The sequence below is a fragment of the Argiope bruennichi genome, chromosome 3, assembly GCF_947563725.1.
Source record: "Argiope bruennichi chromosome 3, qqArgBrue1.1, whole genome shotgun sequence".
Lineage (NCBI taxonomy): Eukaryota > Metazoa > Arthropoda > Arachnida > Araneae > Araneidae > Argiope > Argiope bruennichi.
In genome coordinates, this window is record NC_079153.1 from 67,344,964 (window position 1) to 67,366,967 (window position 22,004).

Sequence of the window (22,004 nt, forward strand, 5' to 3'; positions counted from 1 at the left end):
CTTCCGACAATAAGTATTGTTTCTCGAAGGAGATCTCAAGAGACCTGAATAACAAAGGAGTTCTCAAACAATCTTTCAATAACAGCTGATTAAATTTTGATTAAGTTGTTTATCTTAAATTAAGATCTGTTTCCTTAACTTCACCAAATGAAATGTAGGTAGCGAGAGATTGAAGAATTTATGTATTCTTTAATATATTGTGAATAATGATCGTTAATTTATTCTTTTTCTCTTCAATTTATCGTAACATTTATAACGGTTAGCATTAAGTATTAATTATTAGTTACATTATATTATAGTATTTAAAATAAAATGAATTTCCTTCCAAAAAATGACATTAAACTAACTACTTGACGATTTTTTTAACAGATTTTAAATATTAGGTGTGTTACAGTTTTTCAGCTATTTTCAATTGTTAAATGAGGATTTTCAGTATCTAATTTAATGTAATTGATAAGACTAATTGATAATAGATAATTGATAGTAAAGACTCAATTCAAAAATAATCATTTTGAAAAATAATTGTTTTTGCAAAATTATTGCCAAAAACACTTATCTGATATCTTAAAAGACTCATTTTTGCATTATTTTTAGTACGTCGAAACGAATTATTCTTAGTTCAATTTTTTACAATAAACTATGAGCAGTAAGTACATTTTTATGCCTTAAATCAGAATTCAGTGACCTGGTAGGTAGTAACCGATTATTACTTTTATTGCATCCATATTGCTGAAGATATTTCACTTATCACCTTACAATAGTATAACTAATTCCTGTTGTTGTTGCGGCTTATGGCATTTTACAAGCCCGCTGACAGTTATCTGTCAGTGTTTTAAGTTGAATGAGCGTCCAACTAGGCCAAGAGTACGACTTAGCTACTTTGTGCTTCACATTCGCTTGCACAACCCCTTTTTGCAAGGTGGCACATTCACACACCTCACAGACAGGACACAGAAAAACAATCATGCCCGAATCCGCCAGATCACGTAAAGATGCACTACCCCTATGCCAGGAGGCCGGCTGACTAATTCCTGCATGTAATTGTAGAACCTTTGATATTAAGAAGTGTTTTAAATTACAAATAGCTAGTAATTTGAAATACAAAATTCGCATCAGCAAATAGAATTAAGTTATCTTTTGGTATATGTGTGAAACAAAATTAAATTAAATTTCCAAGTAAGATATATCATCTATATAAGACTTAAAGGTTTTAATTGAATTTATATTTAATATGACTCGAAACATTATTAAATATTAATTCTGATATTTCATGAAGAGTAACTTACTTTTTTCTGGGTGATTCAAAAGCTTTATTTCTCTTGTTGCAATAAATTATTGAACCGCCAAAAGGTTTTATAAGTCCATAAAAGAAAAATTCATCTATTCACCAAACGCAACTTCTTCACCAATGATGAATGTTTCAGTCCTCATTAAAATAGAGACTATTTGATTTATCTAATTATTTGATTTGATTTGATTGAGTATCATCTTTTATTCTCATCATTCTAGTACAAATGACAACTAATTAGAATCTGAATTACTAATGATTGCATATAATTGGTTTTATAAGCACGAAAGAGGAAAGTTCATCTATTCACCAAACGCAACTCCTTCACGAATGATGAATGTTTCAGTCCTCATTAAAATAGAGAGTATTTGATTTATATAATTATTTGATTTGATTTGATTGAGTATCATCTTTTATTCTCATCATTCTAGTACAAATGACAACTAATTAGAATCTGAATTACTAATAATTGCATATAATTGGTTTTATAAGCACGAAAGAGAAAAGTTCATATATTCACCAAACGCAACTTCTTCACCAATGATGAATGTGTCAGTCCTCATTAAAATAGAGACTATTTGATTTATCTAATTATTTGATTTGATTTGATTGAGTATCATCTTTTATTCTCATCATTCTAGTACAAATGACAACTAATTAGAATCTGAATTACTAATGATTGCATATAATTGGTTTTATAAGCACGAAAGAGAAAAATTCATCTATTCACCAAACGCAACTTCTTCACCAATGATGAATATTTCAGTCCTCATTAAAATAGAGACTATTTGATTTATATAATTATTTGATTTGATTTGATTGAGTATCATCTTTTATTCTCATCATTCTAGTACAAATGACAACTAATTAGAATCTAAATTACTAATAATTGCATATAATTGGTTTTATAAGCACGAAAGAGAAAAGTTCATATATTCACCAAACGCAACTTCTTCACCAATGATGAATGTGTCAGTCCTCATTAAAATAGAGACTATTTGATTTATCTAATTATTTGATTTGATTTGATTGAGTATCATCTTTTATTCTCATCATTCTAGTACAAATGACAACTAATTAGAATCTGAATTACTAATGATTGCATATAATTAGTTTTATAAACACGAAAGAGGAAAGTTCATCTATTCACCAAACGCAACTTCTTCACCAATGATGAATGTTTCAGTCCTCATTAAAATAGAGACTATTTGATTTATCTAATTATTTGATTTGATTTGATTGAGTATCATCTTTTATTCTCATCATTCTAGTACAAATGACAACTAATTAGAATCTGAATTACTAATAATTGCATATAATTGGTTTTATAAGCACGAAAGAGAAAAGTTCATATATTCACCAAACGCAACTTCTTCACCAATGATGAATGTGTCAGTCCTCATTAAAATAGAGAGTATTTGATTTATCTAATTATTTGATTTGATATGATTGAGTATCAACTTTTATTCTCATTACTCTAGTACAGATGAAACTAATTAGAATCTGAATTACTAATAATTGCATGTAATTGGTTTTATAAGCACGAAAGAGAAAAGTTCATATATTCACCAAACGTAACTTCTTCCCCAATGATGAATGTTTCAGTCCTCATTAAAATATAGAGTATTTGATTTGATTTGATTTGATTGAGTGCCATCTTTTATTCGCATCAATCTAGTACAGATGACAATTAATTAGAATCTGAATTGCTAGCAATTGCATAAATTAGTCTATTCTAACGTATTCCTTTATTTTTTTTCTCTTTCAGTATCCACAACCCATAGCGATGTCCTCGAGAATTCGAAGAAGAATTCGACGACAAACACAAGTACAGAGCATTCAGTTATAAAATCTCCTATACTCCGAAGTAGAAGGAACACAAATTTGGACAATAAAAACATTTTTAATCAAGAAGGAAACAGGGCGCTTCGATCTGTTTTTAAATATAATGATCAAATAATGAGGAATCTTTTGCAAAATCATTCACCAAAATCTCTCAACTACGCAAGGTCTAATTTCTTTCTTAACTTACTAAAGCCCTTAGACAGACGAACAACACGATACAGTAACTGGGATGACCATTCGGTTATGCATTTCGGAAAGAGGTCTGTGGATGCCGAAGAAGCTCCACCCGTCATAGATAAAGAAGTAAAACTTCCCGAAAAATCGGAATCACCTATAACAACACCAGAATTAAGTGAAGAGAGCACGGATTTCGATAAAAGATCATATCCTTGGTCTGACCACAACGTCATGCACTTTGGAAAGAGATCTGAAGATGATTCAAGCCCTGAAAACATCAACAGCGAAGAAAAATCAAATAATAATGCAGATGACGAAGAAACTTGGAATAATATTCAAGACATTGATAAGAAATCCGAAAATCATTGGAGTGATCACAACACTATGCATTTTGGTAAACGACCCGATGACCCTTGGCATAGTATGATGAGTTTTGGAAAAAGAGGAGAGAATCCTTTCGATGATCACAATACAATGCATTTTGGAAAAAGAGATGATGATCCTTGGCATAGTATGATGAGCTTTGGAAAAAGAGATGATGATCCTTGGCATAGCATGATGAGCTTTGGAAAAAGAGGGGAACATCCTTTTGATGATCACAACACAATGCATTTTGGTAAGAGAGATGATCCATGGCACAGTATGATGAGTTTTGGAAAAAGAGGCGAATATCCTTTTGATGATCACAACACTATGCATTTTGGTAAACGACCTGATGACCCTTGGCATAGTATGATGAGTTTTGGAAAAAGAGGAGAGAATCCTTTCGGTGATCATAATACAATGCATTTTGGAAAAAGAGATGACGATCCTTGGCATAGTATGATGAGCTTTGGAAAAAGAGGAGAAAACCCTTTTGGTGATCACAATACGATGCACTTTGGAAAAAAGAATGATGACCCTTGGCATAGTATGATGAGCTTTGGGAAAAGAGGAGGAAGTCCTTTCGGAGATCACAGTACCATGCATTTTGGTAAAAGAGACGACGATCCTTGGCATAGTATGATGAGTTTCGGAAAAAGGGGAGAAAATCCTTTTGGTGATCACAATACGATGCATTTTGGGAAAAGAGGAGAGAGTCCGTTTGACGACCACAACACGATGCATTTCGGGAAAAGGGAGGATGACCCTTGGCATAGTATGATGAGCTTTGGAAAAAGGGGAGAAAGCCCTTTTAATGATCACAGCACTATGCATTTTGGTAAAAGGGAAGATGATCCATGGCATAGTATGATGAGCTTTGGTAAAAGAGGAGAAAATCCTTTTGGTGATCATAGTACTATGCATTTTGGTAAAAGAGATGATGAGCCTTGGCACAGTATGATGAGTTTTGGTAAAAAATCGGAAAATCCTTTTAATGATCACAGCACAATGCATTTTGGTAAAAGAGATGATGATCCTTGGCATAGCATGATGAGCTTTGGAAAAAAATCTGAAGATTCATGGGAAAATCATAATACTTTACACTTCGGAAAAAAGTCTGATGATGAACAAAACATGATGAATTCAGAAAAACGCCCTGAGAATTCTGTAAATGACCAGAACAAAGCTTCGGATGCAAAACATATCAAGAAGAGATCAGTTCATTCTAGCGAATTCAATGGCGCTGATTCAGGAACACATGACGGCGAAAAAAATAAAAATTTGAAAAGCAAACCTGGAACCCATGCAAAACAGTTGAAGAAAAGAAATGATCCATGGGATAATCATAATACACTACATTTTGGAAAGAAGTCTATGTGGTGGATGAGTCCTGATTTTGGTAAAAAGTTTGATCCATGGAATACTCATAATACTATGCATTTTGGAAAGAAGGCTAATTATTGGGATACACATAATACAATGCATTTTGGTAAAAGATCGAAACTGAAGGATTCTCAAAACGCGGCTAGCTCCTATAAAAGTTCTAAAGAAAAAGACAAAACCGACAAAACTTCAAATATCTTCGAATACAACATGGATGATTTTAATGGAATGTTAGACGATAAGATTACGGAAGATAGTTATAAATCATACGAAAATGAGGGTGGAGCACTTGTTGCCAAAAATAAAGACACATCTCTGATATCTCCTGGCCATATCTCAACATCCAAAATAGAAGGAACTGAAAAAGTCCTGGAAAAAAGATCAACAGATGAAATGCAGAAAAGATCATTGAAGGGAATGCATTCCAAGGAAATGCCGGCAAGAATATTTAAAGTCATAAATCCTCAAGATTTAAGGAAATTGGAAAAGTCAACTCCTATAACAAATGAAATGAATGATGTCAAAACAGCGAAAACCAAAGCAGCAAACAACACTCTTGCAGTTAATGGAACGAAAGACAAAGATGGAAAAGAACTTCATGTTGCGAAAAGATCCATAGAACAAATGCCAATGGAAATGAGCGAAGATAAACAAAATGGTGGACAACTCTCATCTCAAAATCATGAAAGTGAAAATTCAGAAGAGGATCCATCGACTGACATTATTTTGAGAATTGCAGAAATTCCAGACGAGTTTCAGCTTGATGAAATGAGAAAATTAGATAATGCTATAGATAAACAAGATTCTCTCCAAGTAGGTAGCAAATATGAGCATTTTTGGAATACTCTAAGCAGAATGAATAACAACAAAAAATTTGATCCTTGGAGTTCACATAACACTATGCATTTTGGAAAAAGGTTTGATCCACTGGAATTGCATAATACTATGCATTTTGGTAAAAAGAACGATCCTTGGAATTCTCATAATACTATGCATTTTGGTAAAAAGTCTGATCCATGGGAATCACATAACACGTTGCATTTCGGCAAGCGAGCTGATCCTTGGGAATCTCATAACACTTTGCATTTTGGTAAAAAAGCTGATCCATGGGAATCACATAATACGTTGCATTTCGGCAAAAGAACTGATCCGTGGGATTTGCATAATACAATGCATTTTGGAAAGAAAGCTGATCCTTGGGAGTCTCACAATACCTTGCATTTTGGAAAGAAGTCCGATCCTTGGGAATCACATAATACGTTGCATTTTGGAAAAAAATCAAACCCATGGGAAGCACATAATACGTTGCATTTTGGAAAGAAATTTGATCCCTGGGATTCTCATAACACGATGCATTTCGGGAAAAGATCTGATCTCTGGGAATCTCATAATACAATGCACTTCGGAAAAAGATCGGACTCCTGGGATTCACATAATACGATGCATTTCGGAAAAAAATCAGATCCATGGGAAAATCACAATACTTTACATTTTGGGAAAAAGTCTGATCCATGGGAATTGCATAATACAATGCATTTTGGAAAAAAGTCTGATCCATGGGAATTGCATAATACAATGCATTTTGGTAAAAAATCAGATCCGTGGGATAATCATAACACTCTACATTTTGGGAAAAAATCCGACCCATGGGAGAGTCACAATACTCTTCATTTTGGGAAAAGAGATGAAGCTGGATCAGACATGTTAGTTTGGATACCAGAAAATGAAAATGAAATTGCATACAATAGCGAAAGTCCAAACTCAAAACAGCAACCACTGGATTCAGAAAATAAGTACCTCAGTTTAAATGATAAAAGAAGCAATTTGGATAATTCCGAGATCTTTGGAAATTTCAAAAATATTTTATCATCTGAAGAAAATCCAGGAATTATATTCGATGGAATACAAGAAACAGAATTCCCGCTATCTGATTTGACGCCTCTTTTCCAATTAGAGAATCATAATGGTTTAGGTAAGAATGACATGTTTTTTCTTAAAAATTTACAAGCTCGTCTTTCTGGAGATATAAATGCAAACGATTTTTTAAGAATGCTCGATAAAATTCAACAGAATTCCGAACTTCCTGACGGTGATGGATTATATTTACTTGAATCTCCTGGCAATGGTTTTTCCAATAACAACCTGAAGATCAAACAGAAACTTCTAAAGAATCCAGACACTAAACGCTATTGGGCGGCACCTTTTCAAGGTCCAAAATCAATTGTATATCCTCATGCTTGGTTGGCTTCACAAATTCGAAGATCCGTTATTCCAAAAAGTATTGATTACCCTCGCATTCATGAGACAAGAACGGCAGAAAAGAAAGAAGATCCTGTGAATTCCTTTATGCATTTTGGTAGACGTTAAAATTTTGGTTCAAGCCAAATGTTTATTCCTAATAATCAGACTAACATAAAAAAAAATGTATATTACCTATTATAGTATGGGAAAATGATGATTGGTCAAATATTTAAAAATTAAAATGGAAATAATTTTCTGAATAGTCAATGTTTAACAGATGACATATCAATAAATATGCAACACAGTGTTTTCATTAGTGGTTCTTTACTTTTTTTACCAGATAAACTTTATTTAAAATATAAAACAAAAAACTTTAAATGAAACTATTAATGAATTGCTTTAACATCGATAGATTGCTTATATTGGTATGGGGAATTATGAAATGTTACTTTCTAACCAGACTCTTTCATTAAAAAACTATGTATAAATTTAATATAAAGCTAATTCATACACATTCAAATAGATTGGATTCAATAGATTGAGTGTTACAATAAGTTTATCAAAAGAATTATATAAATATATAAAAAGAAAGATAGTCTAAACAGTTTTCAGTTGAAAATTGTTTAGTTCAGAAACCTTTTTCAGGGAAAAATATGAAGAAAAATGACAAATCAAGTGTATGGTAAATAAACAACATTAAACATACAAATGGTTACTGATATTTAAATGGAATATCGCTCAAAATAATTTACGAACATATTTAAAAAATAATATACACGCCGTATAATATTAAATTACACACGATCGATTATCCACAGAAACGGAGAGCATCTAGAAGGATAACTGAATCTCTTTTTCAGTAAATGAGATTCGATGTATCATTTTCTTTAAACTTCTCCATAGGAATTATTTCACAGAGTAAGATCTGACGATCGAGGAGGCTACGCAATCAAACCAATCTTCTTCCCTTAATTCCAATAGATTTAATTTTTATGCCACGAATGTGGTGTGTGTGTGTGTGTGTGTGTGTGTGTGTGTGTGTGTGTGTGTGTGTGTGTGTGTGTGTACATTTTTCTGAAAAACTATTTTTTGGGGGATAATATTCTTTGGTTATTACGATCGATTATCCACAGATGCAATTGTTGAAAGTGCAATTGGCGATTGTAACTTTCAACAATTTATGCGTTAAGGAAAGTGCGCATTGAAAATCTTCAATATTTTTTTATAAATAATATGGTGAAGACATAAAAAACCAAAATTGATTGATATATAACCATATTAATATATTTTACTATTTTTTGCCATTACTATAAATATATCATTCATTGACTTTGCTATATCAACGGAAAGAATTGAAGCTCTAAATTGCTTTATAGGCATTAATGAAAATATTTTTAATGAAACTGAACTCTATGGCAAAACTTCTGGAATCAATGCAATACTTTCTTATTCTTGATTATTAATAAATAATATGCGTGTATAATTAACAATTTGATATAAAATATTCGTGTGCATGCATAATCTTGTCGGAAAAGTCTGAATGCAAACACATAGCAAATATTCAAAAATTAAAAGAAATCGTATTATAATAACGATATCAATTCCATTTTTATTTATTATATTCCTTAAGCAATTCATTAACCTTTAATAGTAATTTCGGAAATATATTACTTTTTTTAATAAGTAAATAACTTTTAAAAACATAAATTGCAATAAGAAAATTGCGTGCAGATAAAAAATGGTTGCAAAAATTAATTATCATACTATGGAGTATAAATTAAACTGAATGGATTATAATTAGTTGAACTCTTAAAGACTTTTATCCATTATTTAGGCTTAGATTGACCAGTTTGGATATTTCTTCGGAAGAAATATTATTCCACTCTCTAAAAATCATTCTTTTTCAACATATCTTCCGAAGTTGTGCCCTATTAACATAAAACGCTTTCCAATAAGTCCTATAAATGTTTAATAGGGTTTAAGATCGGTGATTGTTGAAAAGAAGGCAACAGATTTTCGATATTGTATGACAGCTAACGCTTCACATTGTGAGCAGTATGTTTAGAATCAATGTCCTGCATAAGTCAAAAATCATCTCCAAAATTCAAATACTTTGCGTTCTCTTTCAAATTTTCTTTTAAAATATTTAAACAACCTGTATGATTGAATGTTGAATCTATGAAGGTTAAACGACCCACGTCACTGGCTGCCATATACCCCTAAAACATTACTCCTTCACTTATGTACTTGTTTTTGAGAAGCAGAATGTTGTGGGCATAACATTCTGCTTCTCGAAAACAGTGCCTTATTTTCTTCACACTAATTTTATGCCAAAGATACAAAGCTTGCTCTTGTCAAAGAAAAAACATTTTTTTTAATGTGAAGGCTTATCAGCATGTCCATTTTTAAAATCTAAATGCTTATGTTTATTGACAGATGAGACGCGAGGTTTTCTGTGAGCTGCATGGTCCGTATTTTTTAAAATTTCATTATGATCATAAAGAATTTCTTCAAACTTTTTCTCATACTATTTGAAATGCAGCAATCCTAATATTTAGATATATGGACTTAAAAGATGTATTTTTTTACATACAGTCAATTTATAAGGATGTCCATTTCGTGACTTTAAGATAATAAATTTAGATTTCGATGAAATGTATTTCTTTGGATAGAGGAATAAGTTCTTCCAAAAAACTTATTAATTTCCCAAAGAGTTTTGGCTTCATTTTTTTAATTTTCAGATAATCTTCTTTTCTCATGATTAATATCTTATCTTTTAAAATCCATTATTATTTTAAATCGGTTTATTTTCCAAAACTCTCGAAAAAGCTGTAAAAAGTCTGATGTTAATAATACATTTTACTGATTTTTACTAACAGATTTTTTTATCATACATTTTCATACAAACTTCTCTGCAATATCTGTTCTAGTAATATATATATATAAATTTCATAGAAGTTAAATTCAAAATTTTGAAAGTTTTTTTAAATTTCAATTTCAATACTAAATTGAAATGTGAAAAGATAACTATATATAGAAAAAAATATATCAAACAGTTTTCTTGTTTTGTGTTTCTAGTCAGATAAATTATTATTTTTTAATCTATTCATCACAAAAACGTAATAAAATATCCATTATTCAAAAAAAAATAACAGAAATAAAGACAGTTTTCAATGATCTCGCCAATTTATAGCATAAGTGTCAATGTCAACACATGTGTCAAGTGTGTTGAATAATTATCCTTTAATAAGTCATAGTAAACAGAAAACCTTCAATATTTAGTTTTTGTATCTTTAATTATTGTTAAATTTTCAATCATTAATTTGTAAGACGCTTTTTTCATTTTTATTTCAAACTATAAAAAACACTTTTGATTAATCCTCGACTCTTGTTTATAAAAAAGGTTTTATTCTAAATAAAACTGCAAAATAATAATTGGCCATTTGTTGAATTCAAAATTATAATAAGTGGAATTTAAATGCTTGTAGGAAATCCAATTTAAATGCTGGAATAAAATATCAAAACTTGTACAGAAAGATTTTAAAAATTTGTTAATTTACTTTTTAATTACACAAAGCAAAAGTAAATAATAAAGATAATTATCAAATTTTAAAATTTATGTACAATTATAAAAAAAAAAGACTGCAGAGATTGTGAAGATTTCAAAAATCATATTTTCATTAATCCGTCACATTACAAAATCATCACTTAATTAGCAAATCATTGCTAAAATGTAGTATCACTATATGGCATTAACAATATCCAAGTCATATAACATGTATGGCATACTCAATAAAATATATTCATGTCACTGCCGATATAATATATTGTATATTCTATTTCAGCATTATAATAAATCAAGTGTAAGTCCATCAGCTATCAAAAGTAAATAGTTTAGATTATATCACTTAATATGAGACTAAATCTTTATAGTAAAACATATCAACATCATCCTTAAACGTTCTAAAGGCTGTATATATTAAGCTAAAAAATTATTAAAGATTTTAAAAAGGCCCGTATTAAACATATTCTTTAAAAAATAATTTATTAATAAAGTATGTATAGACGAATTGAAATATTTTAAACACATAGGCTACTCAATTCTACATTGAAATCGCTCGTTTTATCATTAACCCTTTAATCATCGTACTTTGCAAATACGATCGAATTCTTGCTTCATAAACATAATATGAACATATAATAAATCATACAATGACTCTATAATCGTTGCAAACATTATACATAATACAAAACACTTCAAATACTCAATGGATTATTAGTTGAATCCATAGGACTGAATATTTTCAAAATGGTTGATGTTATCTATATATGATAATATATTAGATCGAAGAGAATATAGAACAGTTAGGAAGTCAATTATCCATATTTATGCACTAATAAAATACTTCTCCAATAGTAGTTACTCTCTTTAAAAAATAGATATACTATATAATTTACGAATAAAATTTACGTAATACTTTATGCTGTGTTTAAAGTACAAAAAGAATCACAGAATAAAAGTACTACAGCTTAGCTTTGAGGAACTGAATTTCAATTTTCTAAAAACAAATACAATTATAAAGTAGGAGAAAAGTACCAAGCGATATGATTGCAATATGTATGATCAAAGTAAATACAAATAAATTAAAAACAGCCAGTAGTTGTTATTTTTTTTTTTTTGCTTACTTTTAAATAGGGACATATCTTCAGTTTATATTGCATTTATATAGTATCAAACGGGTTTGTTAGCGCAATTTAGCTCAGTACACTTGATACTACAGATTAACATTAGATCGTTAAAATTACAAAAACTAAATCCTGAATAACATGTGAAAGTCAAAATTCCATACAACTGTGAACTTAAAGGGAAAATTTAATTCAAGAAAATAGTTAACTCTAAAAACAAGCAAAAATTGATTATGCCATTACTTCTATTACCAGTGCTTTTTGACCAGAAACGTATTTTGTATTTTGTTTCAATTGAATCCACACTTCTTAAATATTTACTATAATCTTTTTCGTCTTCTAAGCACATAAATAAAATTATTATAAATTAATAATTGCATGTTTAATGAATAACGAAGAAAAAATATTGATTTAATTTGATATGAATCCTCTTTTTATTTCCTTCACACTATATTTCACAACTTAAAATTTTCAATTTCTACATTGAATAGCTCAATTACTTTAATATTACAGACTACATGGTCATTATAATAAAATTATTTTCACGTAATCGGATATTGCATTCGTTTTTAGATTTTAAGGACTTTGAAAAGTTTATTAATTTGATTAAAAAAAATCTTCGATATATATTTTCAATATTTTAAAAATTAAGTGTAATCATTAGCACAGTGTTACCAATTAAATATTGACACCGAAACATTGTAATTAAAAATATAACTTTCTTATTGCATTTTTAAGATTTTTTTCAATCGGCCAATTAAAAATTTTCTCAAAGAACAGAAAGCTAAATTCTCCACAAAAATTGACAATCGGTAAATATTTGATACTTTCCTCAGTTCATAGAGTATCAAATCATAATCATACTTTTTTAAAAAATTGATGATTTTATAAACAACTATAATGAGAAGAAAATGGTTAGAATTGAAACACAGCTCAGTTTCCTAAATTTCAGACCCCTTCCCCTCTATCTGAATAATTAATTTAATATAAGTATGTTTTATCAAACAAATTAAAAAAGATATTATTTTGTCTCTTTCTACAACAAAATAATTTTTTTTAATACAATACGTGGTCACATGCACTATTTAAAATGCACAATACTACAATGCAAATAAAAAATTATTGAGAATACGTATATTACTCCTAAAATATAACAAGAATTATTCAACTTATATGGTCATTTTCGAAGTAATCCCCTTCAAGTTTGATATACACGGCAAGATGCGTTTGTTATTTTTAGATAAATCCTTTTAGAACCATCTCTGCTTTCTTCCAAATGGTCATTAATCAGTCAAATCTCGGGTCTATATTTTCAATTGCAAATGAAAGGACAAGAATAGATCAGATGGAGCTAGATCTGGGCTGTAAGGAAATCGCGACACATTCAATATATTCTAGAACCAAATTCTGAATAATAGAGGATTAAAGCGCCAGTGGTAGGCAAATGATGGCTGTTTTATGTTCCTTATAACCAAGTAAAAGAAGAGATACTTTAAAAAATTTTACAAAATTCAACGAGAATGGATCCTTGTACCAAAATGTATTTTGTCACAGTTTTTCGACCATATCCTACACAATAAGTAATTTAACTTTTTTTAATTTGCCAATTCAGAATTAAAAGTGAAAGCGGAACATGCAAGACATGAAAACAATCACAAAATCGGAAAGATAATGAGCAAACCAAACTGAAATGCCAGCACCTGATTTAAAGACACAATAAAACCAACCATAATTAATGAAGGTTCAGAATAAATTAATTCAAGAGTAAAGACAGCTATTGATATGTGGTTGCAAATTCTGAAGGTCAAAGTGTCAACTACACAATATTCTTGAACGATAGGATAACTACAAAAAAATATCACAGTTCTGAATGAAGAGCATATTGCTTCTATATTTAATAATTGGAGTAACCAAAAGGCGTTTTTTTTAATGTTTTTAATGCCTTAGTTGCATGTTACCCAACAAATAATAATAATACTTTTGCAATAATTTCAGTGGAAATTTTTCCGTTCTTGAAAGGTTTAATCAGCAATCATCTGAAGTACGAATTGTTTTATAGCGAAAAATTTAAAAACTAATACAAAAGAAGCTGGAATAATCATTCCGACAGGAAATCATTAGAATGAAAAAAAATGAAATGTAAAATGAAAATCATCAGAATCTGAATAAATTTTCTTCGAAAAGATGAATTTCGTTTTTGAAGATTAAGTTCAATCTCTGAGAGCTGGAAAATCGTGAAACGTTAATGTTATAAAAATACAATATAAACGTGCAGTTTCTATATTTTAATATTTTAAATTGAAAAGACTTTTTTTTAAATCTTTCATACTGCCTTTTAATAGAATCGATACATTTATACAATCGAAATCCAGTCTAAATTTTAACTATTCAAGTTATTATAAAAATTATTAAAACTATCTTCTTACATGCATAATTAAAACGGAATCGTTCATCATCATTATCATTTAAATGGAACACATATTTCACTAGATATTGGATTCCACAAAAACTAAAACTGAATAAATTAAATTGAGAATAAAAACTGTCCAAAAAGAAATAAAATTCAAATGAATTACAACTGAAACACATAATCTTCCCAAATAACTTAATATATCTAATTATCGTTTTACTGATTAAAATTAAAATTTGGGTCAATCATCTTTTAAGCATAACGTTTATAACACAATATTTGATTTTTATATATTATCCGATATAACCATCGCTAAACGACGGACAGATAATAGAAAATGCAAAATAAACTTTTTTTAAAATATCACCACTTGCTAACCACATTACCAAAAATATTAACACTTAACAGATTAACACAAATAAAATATTAACTATTAGCAGTAGATGAAATATTATTTGCTGCTATGTTTATGATAAATATCTGAAAATCAAAGTATCAATGATAATTATTATAAACATAACAAGAAAATCATACGTAATGGAGAAAAAGCACTCAACTTTAGATAAAATAAGACTTCAATTTTATTACAAAACTACATCAAAATAGTCTTTCCTTTTCCTCCTAGTTGGATTCTTATGATGAAAATTCAACAAACGAGAAAGATTCAACGTCTTGTTATTGCTCACATTCACTTAGTCTACTGTACTAAATTCATGAATCAAAAACTAATGATAAAATTGAAATGTGAAACTTCTATTAGTCATGTCGATCTTACAAATCTAAGTGCCACTTAAGATAAGAGTTTAACTTTATAGCTCCAATATATGGAGGTTGGTTGTTTTCCTAGAACATTTGCAGAAGAAATATGTTCACAATTGCACTTCACTTGGGGAAAAACACAATTTCTAAATAAACTGCACATTAATCTACCATTTTTTGAATAATATTAATTCAGAGCACAACCATAATAGAATTCATTACTTTCCTTCAATTTTTCATGCGATGCTAATGAGCTAAAACGACCATCTTGTGTTTCATTCAGAGACATAATTACATATTATTGCCAAAAACATTTCGAAAAGACAATGAGTTTGACAAAAACTATTTCCTTTATGAAATTTTAAGTATTTAATGAAATCTTCATAATTAACGAAAAGAATGCTGTTTTTAAACTCATTATTTTATGATCTAAAAATAAAGATAAGAAAAGCAAATTTTTTTTATCATCATTTCCTAATTTTAAGTTATAAATTTATTATGCTGCAATGAAGGCAAGATTTTTTCATTTTGCAAGAATGATTACACTGATGAATGCGATAACATTTCTTCCAGAATATCGAAAGTCATACCTGATATTATTACTTTCAAATTCTGCTTTTTTTTCTTTTTCTTTTTTTTTTGAATAAATAGTTTCGAGCCGAAATAACTCAATTTGCAATGAAGATAAATTTCTAAAACGCTGTTATATTACTTGGCAAGACAAAAGATACACCCCAATTCAATAATTTATCACCAGAAGGTCTTAAGTCAATTTTGGTCTTAATACATTCTGGCAATAGATTAATTCATTATGGTAATCTTCTTATCATAAATTCATTCGAATTTCTTAAAAACAGAATTATTTATGTTGACATACTTACGCTTATAACATACTTAACAACTGCTGAATTTATTTATAGCACAGAAGCTAATTAAATGAGTCACTATGAATGATTCTTTATAATGAGAATTTTAATGGATATGAACTATCAAGTAGTGAAGAAGAATTTTCAGCTGAATATTTTCTATCATTCTTATAGTAGATAGAAGCTTTCATTTTAGAAAACACTTTCAAGATTTGTTTTGGATCAATGATCATTAACCAAAATGACATACTCTATGTCGAAGGACCGGAAACAAAAATAAAACATAAGCTTTATGTACAAAAAAAAGGGAATTCTTTTCCTCTAGATAACTAAATAACAGAAAACTGCCAGTTCTGTCACTCTACAGCAGATTATTTATAATAATTCAATATAACGCCAATGGAGTGGCGGCATTTCATTCTATTTATAGTCTATCCATTAAAACTGACTTAAAATCAAGCCATCTTCATTTCCAGACCTTTGGTATAAACTCTTGTTAATTTAATTTTAGTTGTATCAACGCAAGACTTTGAAGCACCACTAGTTTTTTTGGAGGACAGACCTAGTAAACTTCAGACGCATTCAGATAAAGAGGAAGATACATGAACTGGCACCTCCCCTCTTTATATCCCCGCGCCACACTAGCGAGAGGATATTTGGCCCGATGAAATTAGCACGCACTAGATCCTGTTATCCATGGAATAGGTTTCGAACCAGGAATCATAGGGTCCCAATACCGAGATCTCAGCATTAGATCACCAAGACCCCGAATGTTTAACTAGAGTATACTACTTCTCTCCTCCCTCACATTTACTAGAAATCTCTTCCCACCGACTCACTGAACTCCCAAACCAAATGGCACGATGGAAATTAGGAAGGGTTGGATACCCAACTTGCCACAGCACACAATGATAATTTCGACTATTTTTTTAAATTGATGAAAAGTTTTGGCGTGGAATGATCAACTTTAATCGAGGGGGTAAAAAGAATACCATGGAGTATCACCACCCCATTAGAATAATTAGTTTTAACTGACGGGGTAAAGGAAAGGCATGGTGTGCCCACATTCCATTGGGAGTAATCTTGACTGACCAGCTACATTTACGGAAGCAACAAATTTTTGTAGCTTCACTTTCCAAATGAGAATGATTCGCTTTCCTTATACAAGCGATGCTATTCTTAAGGACAGATTAATGTCAAATAGCGAAAGTGAGGGTAATTAGATCTTAGAAGTGTAAGGGGAGAGGAAACATATGCAGCAAAATAGTATTTTTATCTTTGAATTTTAAAGAGGCGGTAATTTTAAAGGTGCTGCTATAGATGAATTTATCATATGCATATATTTCTGCAATTATTTCATCCAAAAAATATAAGAAAAACTGAAAAATAAAACAAAATTTTATTTTTTTTTAAATATAATAAATGACAACTTTAAGAATGCACTTACAAATGTAAAAATTATTAATCAATTCAAAAAACTAAATTGATTATATACATTGTAAATTTATAAAGTGTGCATTTCCTGAGCATCATTAAAATACAAAAATTGGCATCAGATTTCCAATTAAACATAATACTAAAATAAATGTTTTGAAAAATCATTGCTGCAAAAGAAAGCAGAATGTTTGATAATAAAAATATTTCAAAGGCATTAAATTTTATAAGTCTTTTACGCAACCAATAATTAATATAAATGAGAAGTCAATTTATTACAATATATTGCTGTATATCTAAAATCACAGAATATACGATATGATCGTTTTATATAAATATACTTTTATTGAGACATAAAATATTTTTATGAAGTAACTCTGACTAGACAAATGAACATTTTAAAGACAACACTTGACTACAAAAGTTCAGAGATCTTGGACAGGAAAGATTAATACATCAGCATCTAAGAAAGTAATTCTATAACCACTCTATTTTCATACAATAAATAATATTGTCTATCTAAATATAAACAATATCACAGTGATTCATTACAAATATAATAAACAGTAACAAGGAAACCATAAAACATCATGTATGTGGACATACACAGGAGTGATTACACAATAAGTTATTGCAATATAGAGAAAAAAGAAGCAGGATAATGCCTTACATAAAAATTGCTTGAACTTTAAATTTCCATTTTTTTTCCCTATAAACAAAATAAATGAAAAAAATATTTAAAAGCTAATATAGTAAATAATAGTGTATTCTACATAAATATTTATTTTAATATCATATATGATTCATACATAAAATTGTGCTTTCAACAGATAAATTTTGAGCTGAAACAAAAAATTAAAAACTGAAAATAGATTCAAAAAAGAATATATGCAGTATTATGTTATAAATATAGAACATTTTCTTTTACTACAGTTCAAGGAAGTCCTGATACATTTCATAATTAGACAAAAAAAATTCTCTCATATAATAAAAATTTAATTTAGTGCTTCTGAAATAAATAATTGATTTAATGTGAATTAAAAAAATAAATTCGAAAAACTGTACAATAAAAAAATTAAGATGTAATAATATGCCTTGATTAAACATAATAATACATAATTATTTTCATGAATTAAACAACTATTTTTATGATCTAAATTTTAACTTTCAATTTTTAACTGCTGAATTTTAAAAATAAAATACAAAGAATGTACACATTTGTCAGGAATTATAAAAATATCTTTAAACATTAATCATGTATATAAAATAGTCTCTTTTAAAAAAAATTAAGAATAGGTAAATGCATTGGAGAGGAGAAAAAAACACAAAAAAGAGGGGAGAGAATAAACCTTTTATTATGTAATAGTAAATGAGTTATTCTTCATACAAATCTTTTTTTTTTCTTCTAAAAATTGATAATAGATTTTAAAGCATTTTTTATGTGTAATAAAAATGAAGCAATAATTTTTCTTAGATTTAAAAAATATTAGATTAAATAAGATTAAAAAATATATATTGTTTCACAAACTGAATCATAATTTTAAAAAAAATAACTGATAGCATAAAGATAATCTACACAAAAACATTTTAAACATATATATACATATATAGCAATGAAAATAGTTCAAGGCAGAATAATTCAACATTCTGATAAAAAGATCCCTTAAAATGCATTTGAAATAGCAACATACTCCATAAATGTTAAACTAAACAAAATTTCAATCTCTAACAAGCAGTAATAATCTAAATAAATAGCTTTTAAAAATATTTTTAAAAAAAACATTCAAAATTTAATATATTTTACTGTGTTTTCCAAAACAAATTTTTAAAAATAACATGATGGCTAAATTTTAAAAATAAAGAAAAACTGAAATGTATAATTAAAAAAAATAATGTTCAGAGTTATAACTGTAACTATATAATACTTAATAGACTTCAATACTTCAATATAAAGAAGGGAAAAGAATAATAATTTACATGAAAATTGCTTTAATTTTAAATTTCTATTTATTTTGTTTTGCTTTAAAACAAAATTAATGAAAAAATTAGCATATTTAAAAGCAAATATAGTAAAGAATAGTGTTTCTTACATAAATCAAAAGATATTTAAAAAATCCTTAAATAATAAAGAATTTTTTATATTAAATGAGATACACAATAACAGACAAAGTATCATAAATTTCACAATAAAACTCCTAAGAAGATAAGAACAACTCATTAGTTCAAGACATATACATATATATTTTTTTAAGTTCAGATTTCATTTCAAAATTAAAAGATATGCGACATTTTAAAATCAAAACAATGCTTAAGATTCTTAAGACTCCTAACTAGAACAAAAAAGAAATTAAATGCAAAATCTGTATTTTAAAACAGATACTAAAAAAAACACATTTCTTCAAAATTCAAGTTATTTTATAAGGTTATTAATTCAATTATCAGATTTTAATAAAATAGTTGGGAACTAGAATATCTCATCCAGTTACATTTCTAAGTTTTTGAGCAAAGTATTGATTTTAAAATAAATTTAATTATATATAACTATTAAAAATAATATTTCAAATTACACAGTATACAAAATATATTTAATCTACACATCCTATTGGTAAAATCAAAATTTATTTTTTAACTATAGAAAGATTCAATCGTAAATTTAAATGTTAGCATATGACAATTTTTTTAACAACATTCAATTAAACAATAAAAAAGCATTAACCATTATATTTAATAGAATATTTAAATTTAAACAATAACTTAGATATAAAAACTCCAAAATAAAATTTTAATGGTTCTATATAATATATAAAAACAGAAGATACAAAAATGCACACCATAAGCACACATAATAATGGAAAACAGTCACATTATAAAGAATATTTATTTATATTATCACACTTATCAACTCATATAATGTTAAAAAATATATTTTATAATCTAACAAAAACAAGGTAAAATATATTTCACTCAATAAATTAAAACAGATGCCAAGATAACTTTATTCCTTCCTATTAATAACAAAATCTCATATTTTTTAAATGCATGAAATCATTAAAAAATTTATAAGCAATAAAATTATCTTGGTTAAGCAAAAGGAATGAATACCATGCAGAAAAACATTTATAGATATATATAAGCTTAAAGTATAAAAACGAATACATTTAATGCAAAGTTACATAAAAACTGAGAGCATGCTTTAAAGCATTTATAAGGCTACACATTTATTGAAGTATGATAGTAACGTGGCAGTTTTAGGTATCTACTCCAAAATAATTTCCCATTTACAAGATATTATTGCTAATAAGCTATTGCTGGACAGTTAAAGCACAAAAGATATTGATAAATTACCAACAATATATATTTACATTATTACTTATATAACAGACTGGACAACTACAGTCAAAAAATTCTTTTAAGATTACTTTCATTTTCTTTTTTTAATATTGAGCATTCCATGCAGAAAGCTGCAATCAATGAAAGATAATTTAAATGTAGTGTAGAAATTTATATTTTATTTTCTGTCTTAAATATTTCTATAAGCATATAACACCATTTTAAGTTCAAGAGGAAAGTTTTCATTGAAATGCAAAAATAAATCAAATAAGATACATATAAATATATTGTGAAATATCTACATACTTTAAGCATTATTCAATATAAATTTTAAATATATCAGTAATCAAATATTTTCTACACTAATTTGTACTTGGTATTTATTACAGCTCATGTTTAATATATAGAAATTATTCTCACTTTTTAAGTAATAAACAAAATTATCCAGAAGCATTATAAATTGTAAATATCTTTTCTTTATGATTAATAAGTTAAGCATCATTTTTATTAAACAGTAATTATAAGCAGTTTCAATGTGCATGAATAACTTAAGGGTCACGACAATGCATGATATTATGAATTTTTTAAGTCTCTATAATTGTTTTAATAAAAATATGTATTAAATATTTTGGCTGTATAAATATTTCAAAGTACAAGAAAAGAATATTAGACTTTGTTTCTTTACTGAGACTGATACTTCTCTGCTTAAACAAATCTAGTTGAGAACAAAACATTCTCTTTAAAGCACTAAAATGACCAGATACTTATTTATAAATTAATCAAACCTATCTATCTATCTATCTATCTTAGTATCTTTGGTTTAATTGATATCTTTGATCAGATATGAAATTCTCTTCAAGCATTATAATGTCCAGATACTTATTTATGATAATTCAAATATGCATTCTACTGATGAAATTTCAGCAGTAGACTTAAAAGTTATTCTTTAAAAGAAATATATAAATTTTATACCTCCATTTCTGCATATATATATATATATATATATATATATATATTGCAGACTGAAATAAATACAAGAAGGATTCAATAATTTTGGATGAGTACTTTTATTTTCCTATAAAATGACTGTCAAAATAAATTTCAAATCTTTTTGAAACATACATTCACTTTACAAGTACAGATAAATCAGAAGATTTTTAAAATTGAATAAAATTAATGGAATAAAATAAATAATATATGGAAATATAAAAATGTATTCGTT

The 22,004-nt window shown here is 28.0% G+C and overlaps 1 protein-coding gene across 1 annotated transcript in view; it reads left to right on the forward strand.

Annotated features, from left to right (window-relative positions):
* Positions 1-7,606, forward strand: part of LOC129964253 (uncharacterized) — a 201,852-nt gene extending 194,246 nt beyond the window's left edge. The window contains exon 3 of the mRNA XM_056078999.1: positions 3,057-7,606. Coding sequence (XP_055934974.1) covers positions 3,057-7,423 — 4,367 coding nt within the window. The 3' untranslated portion in view covers positions 7,424-7,606. The remainder of the gene's footprint in view (positions 1-3,056) is intronic.
* Positions 7,607-22,004: the final 14,398 nt, after the last annotated feature.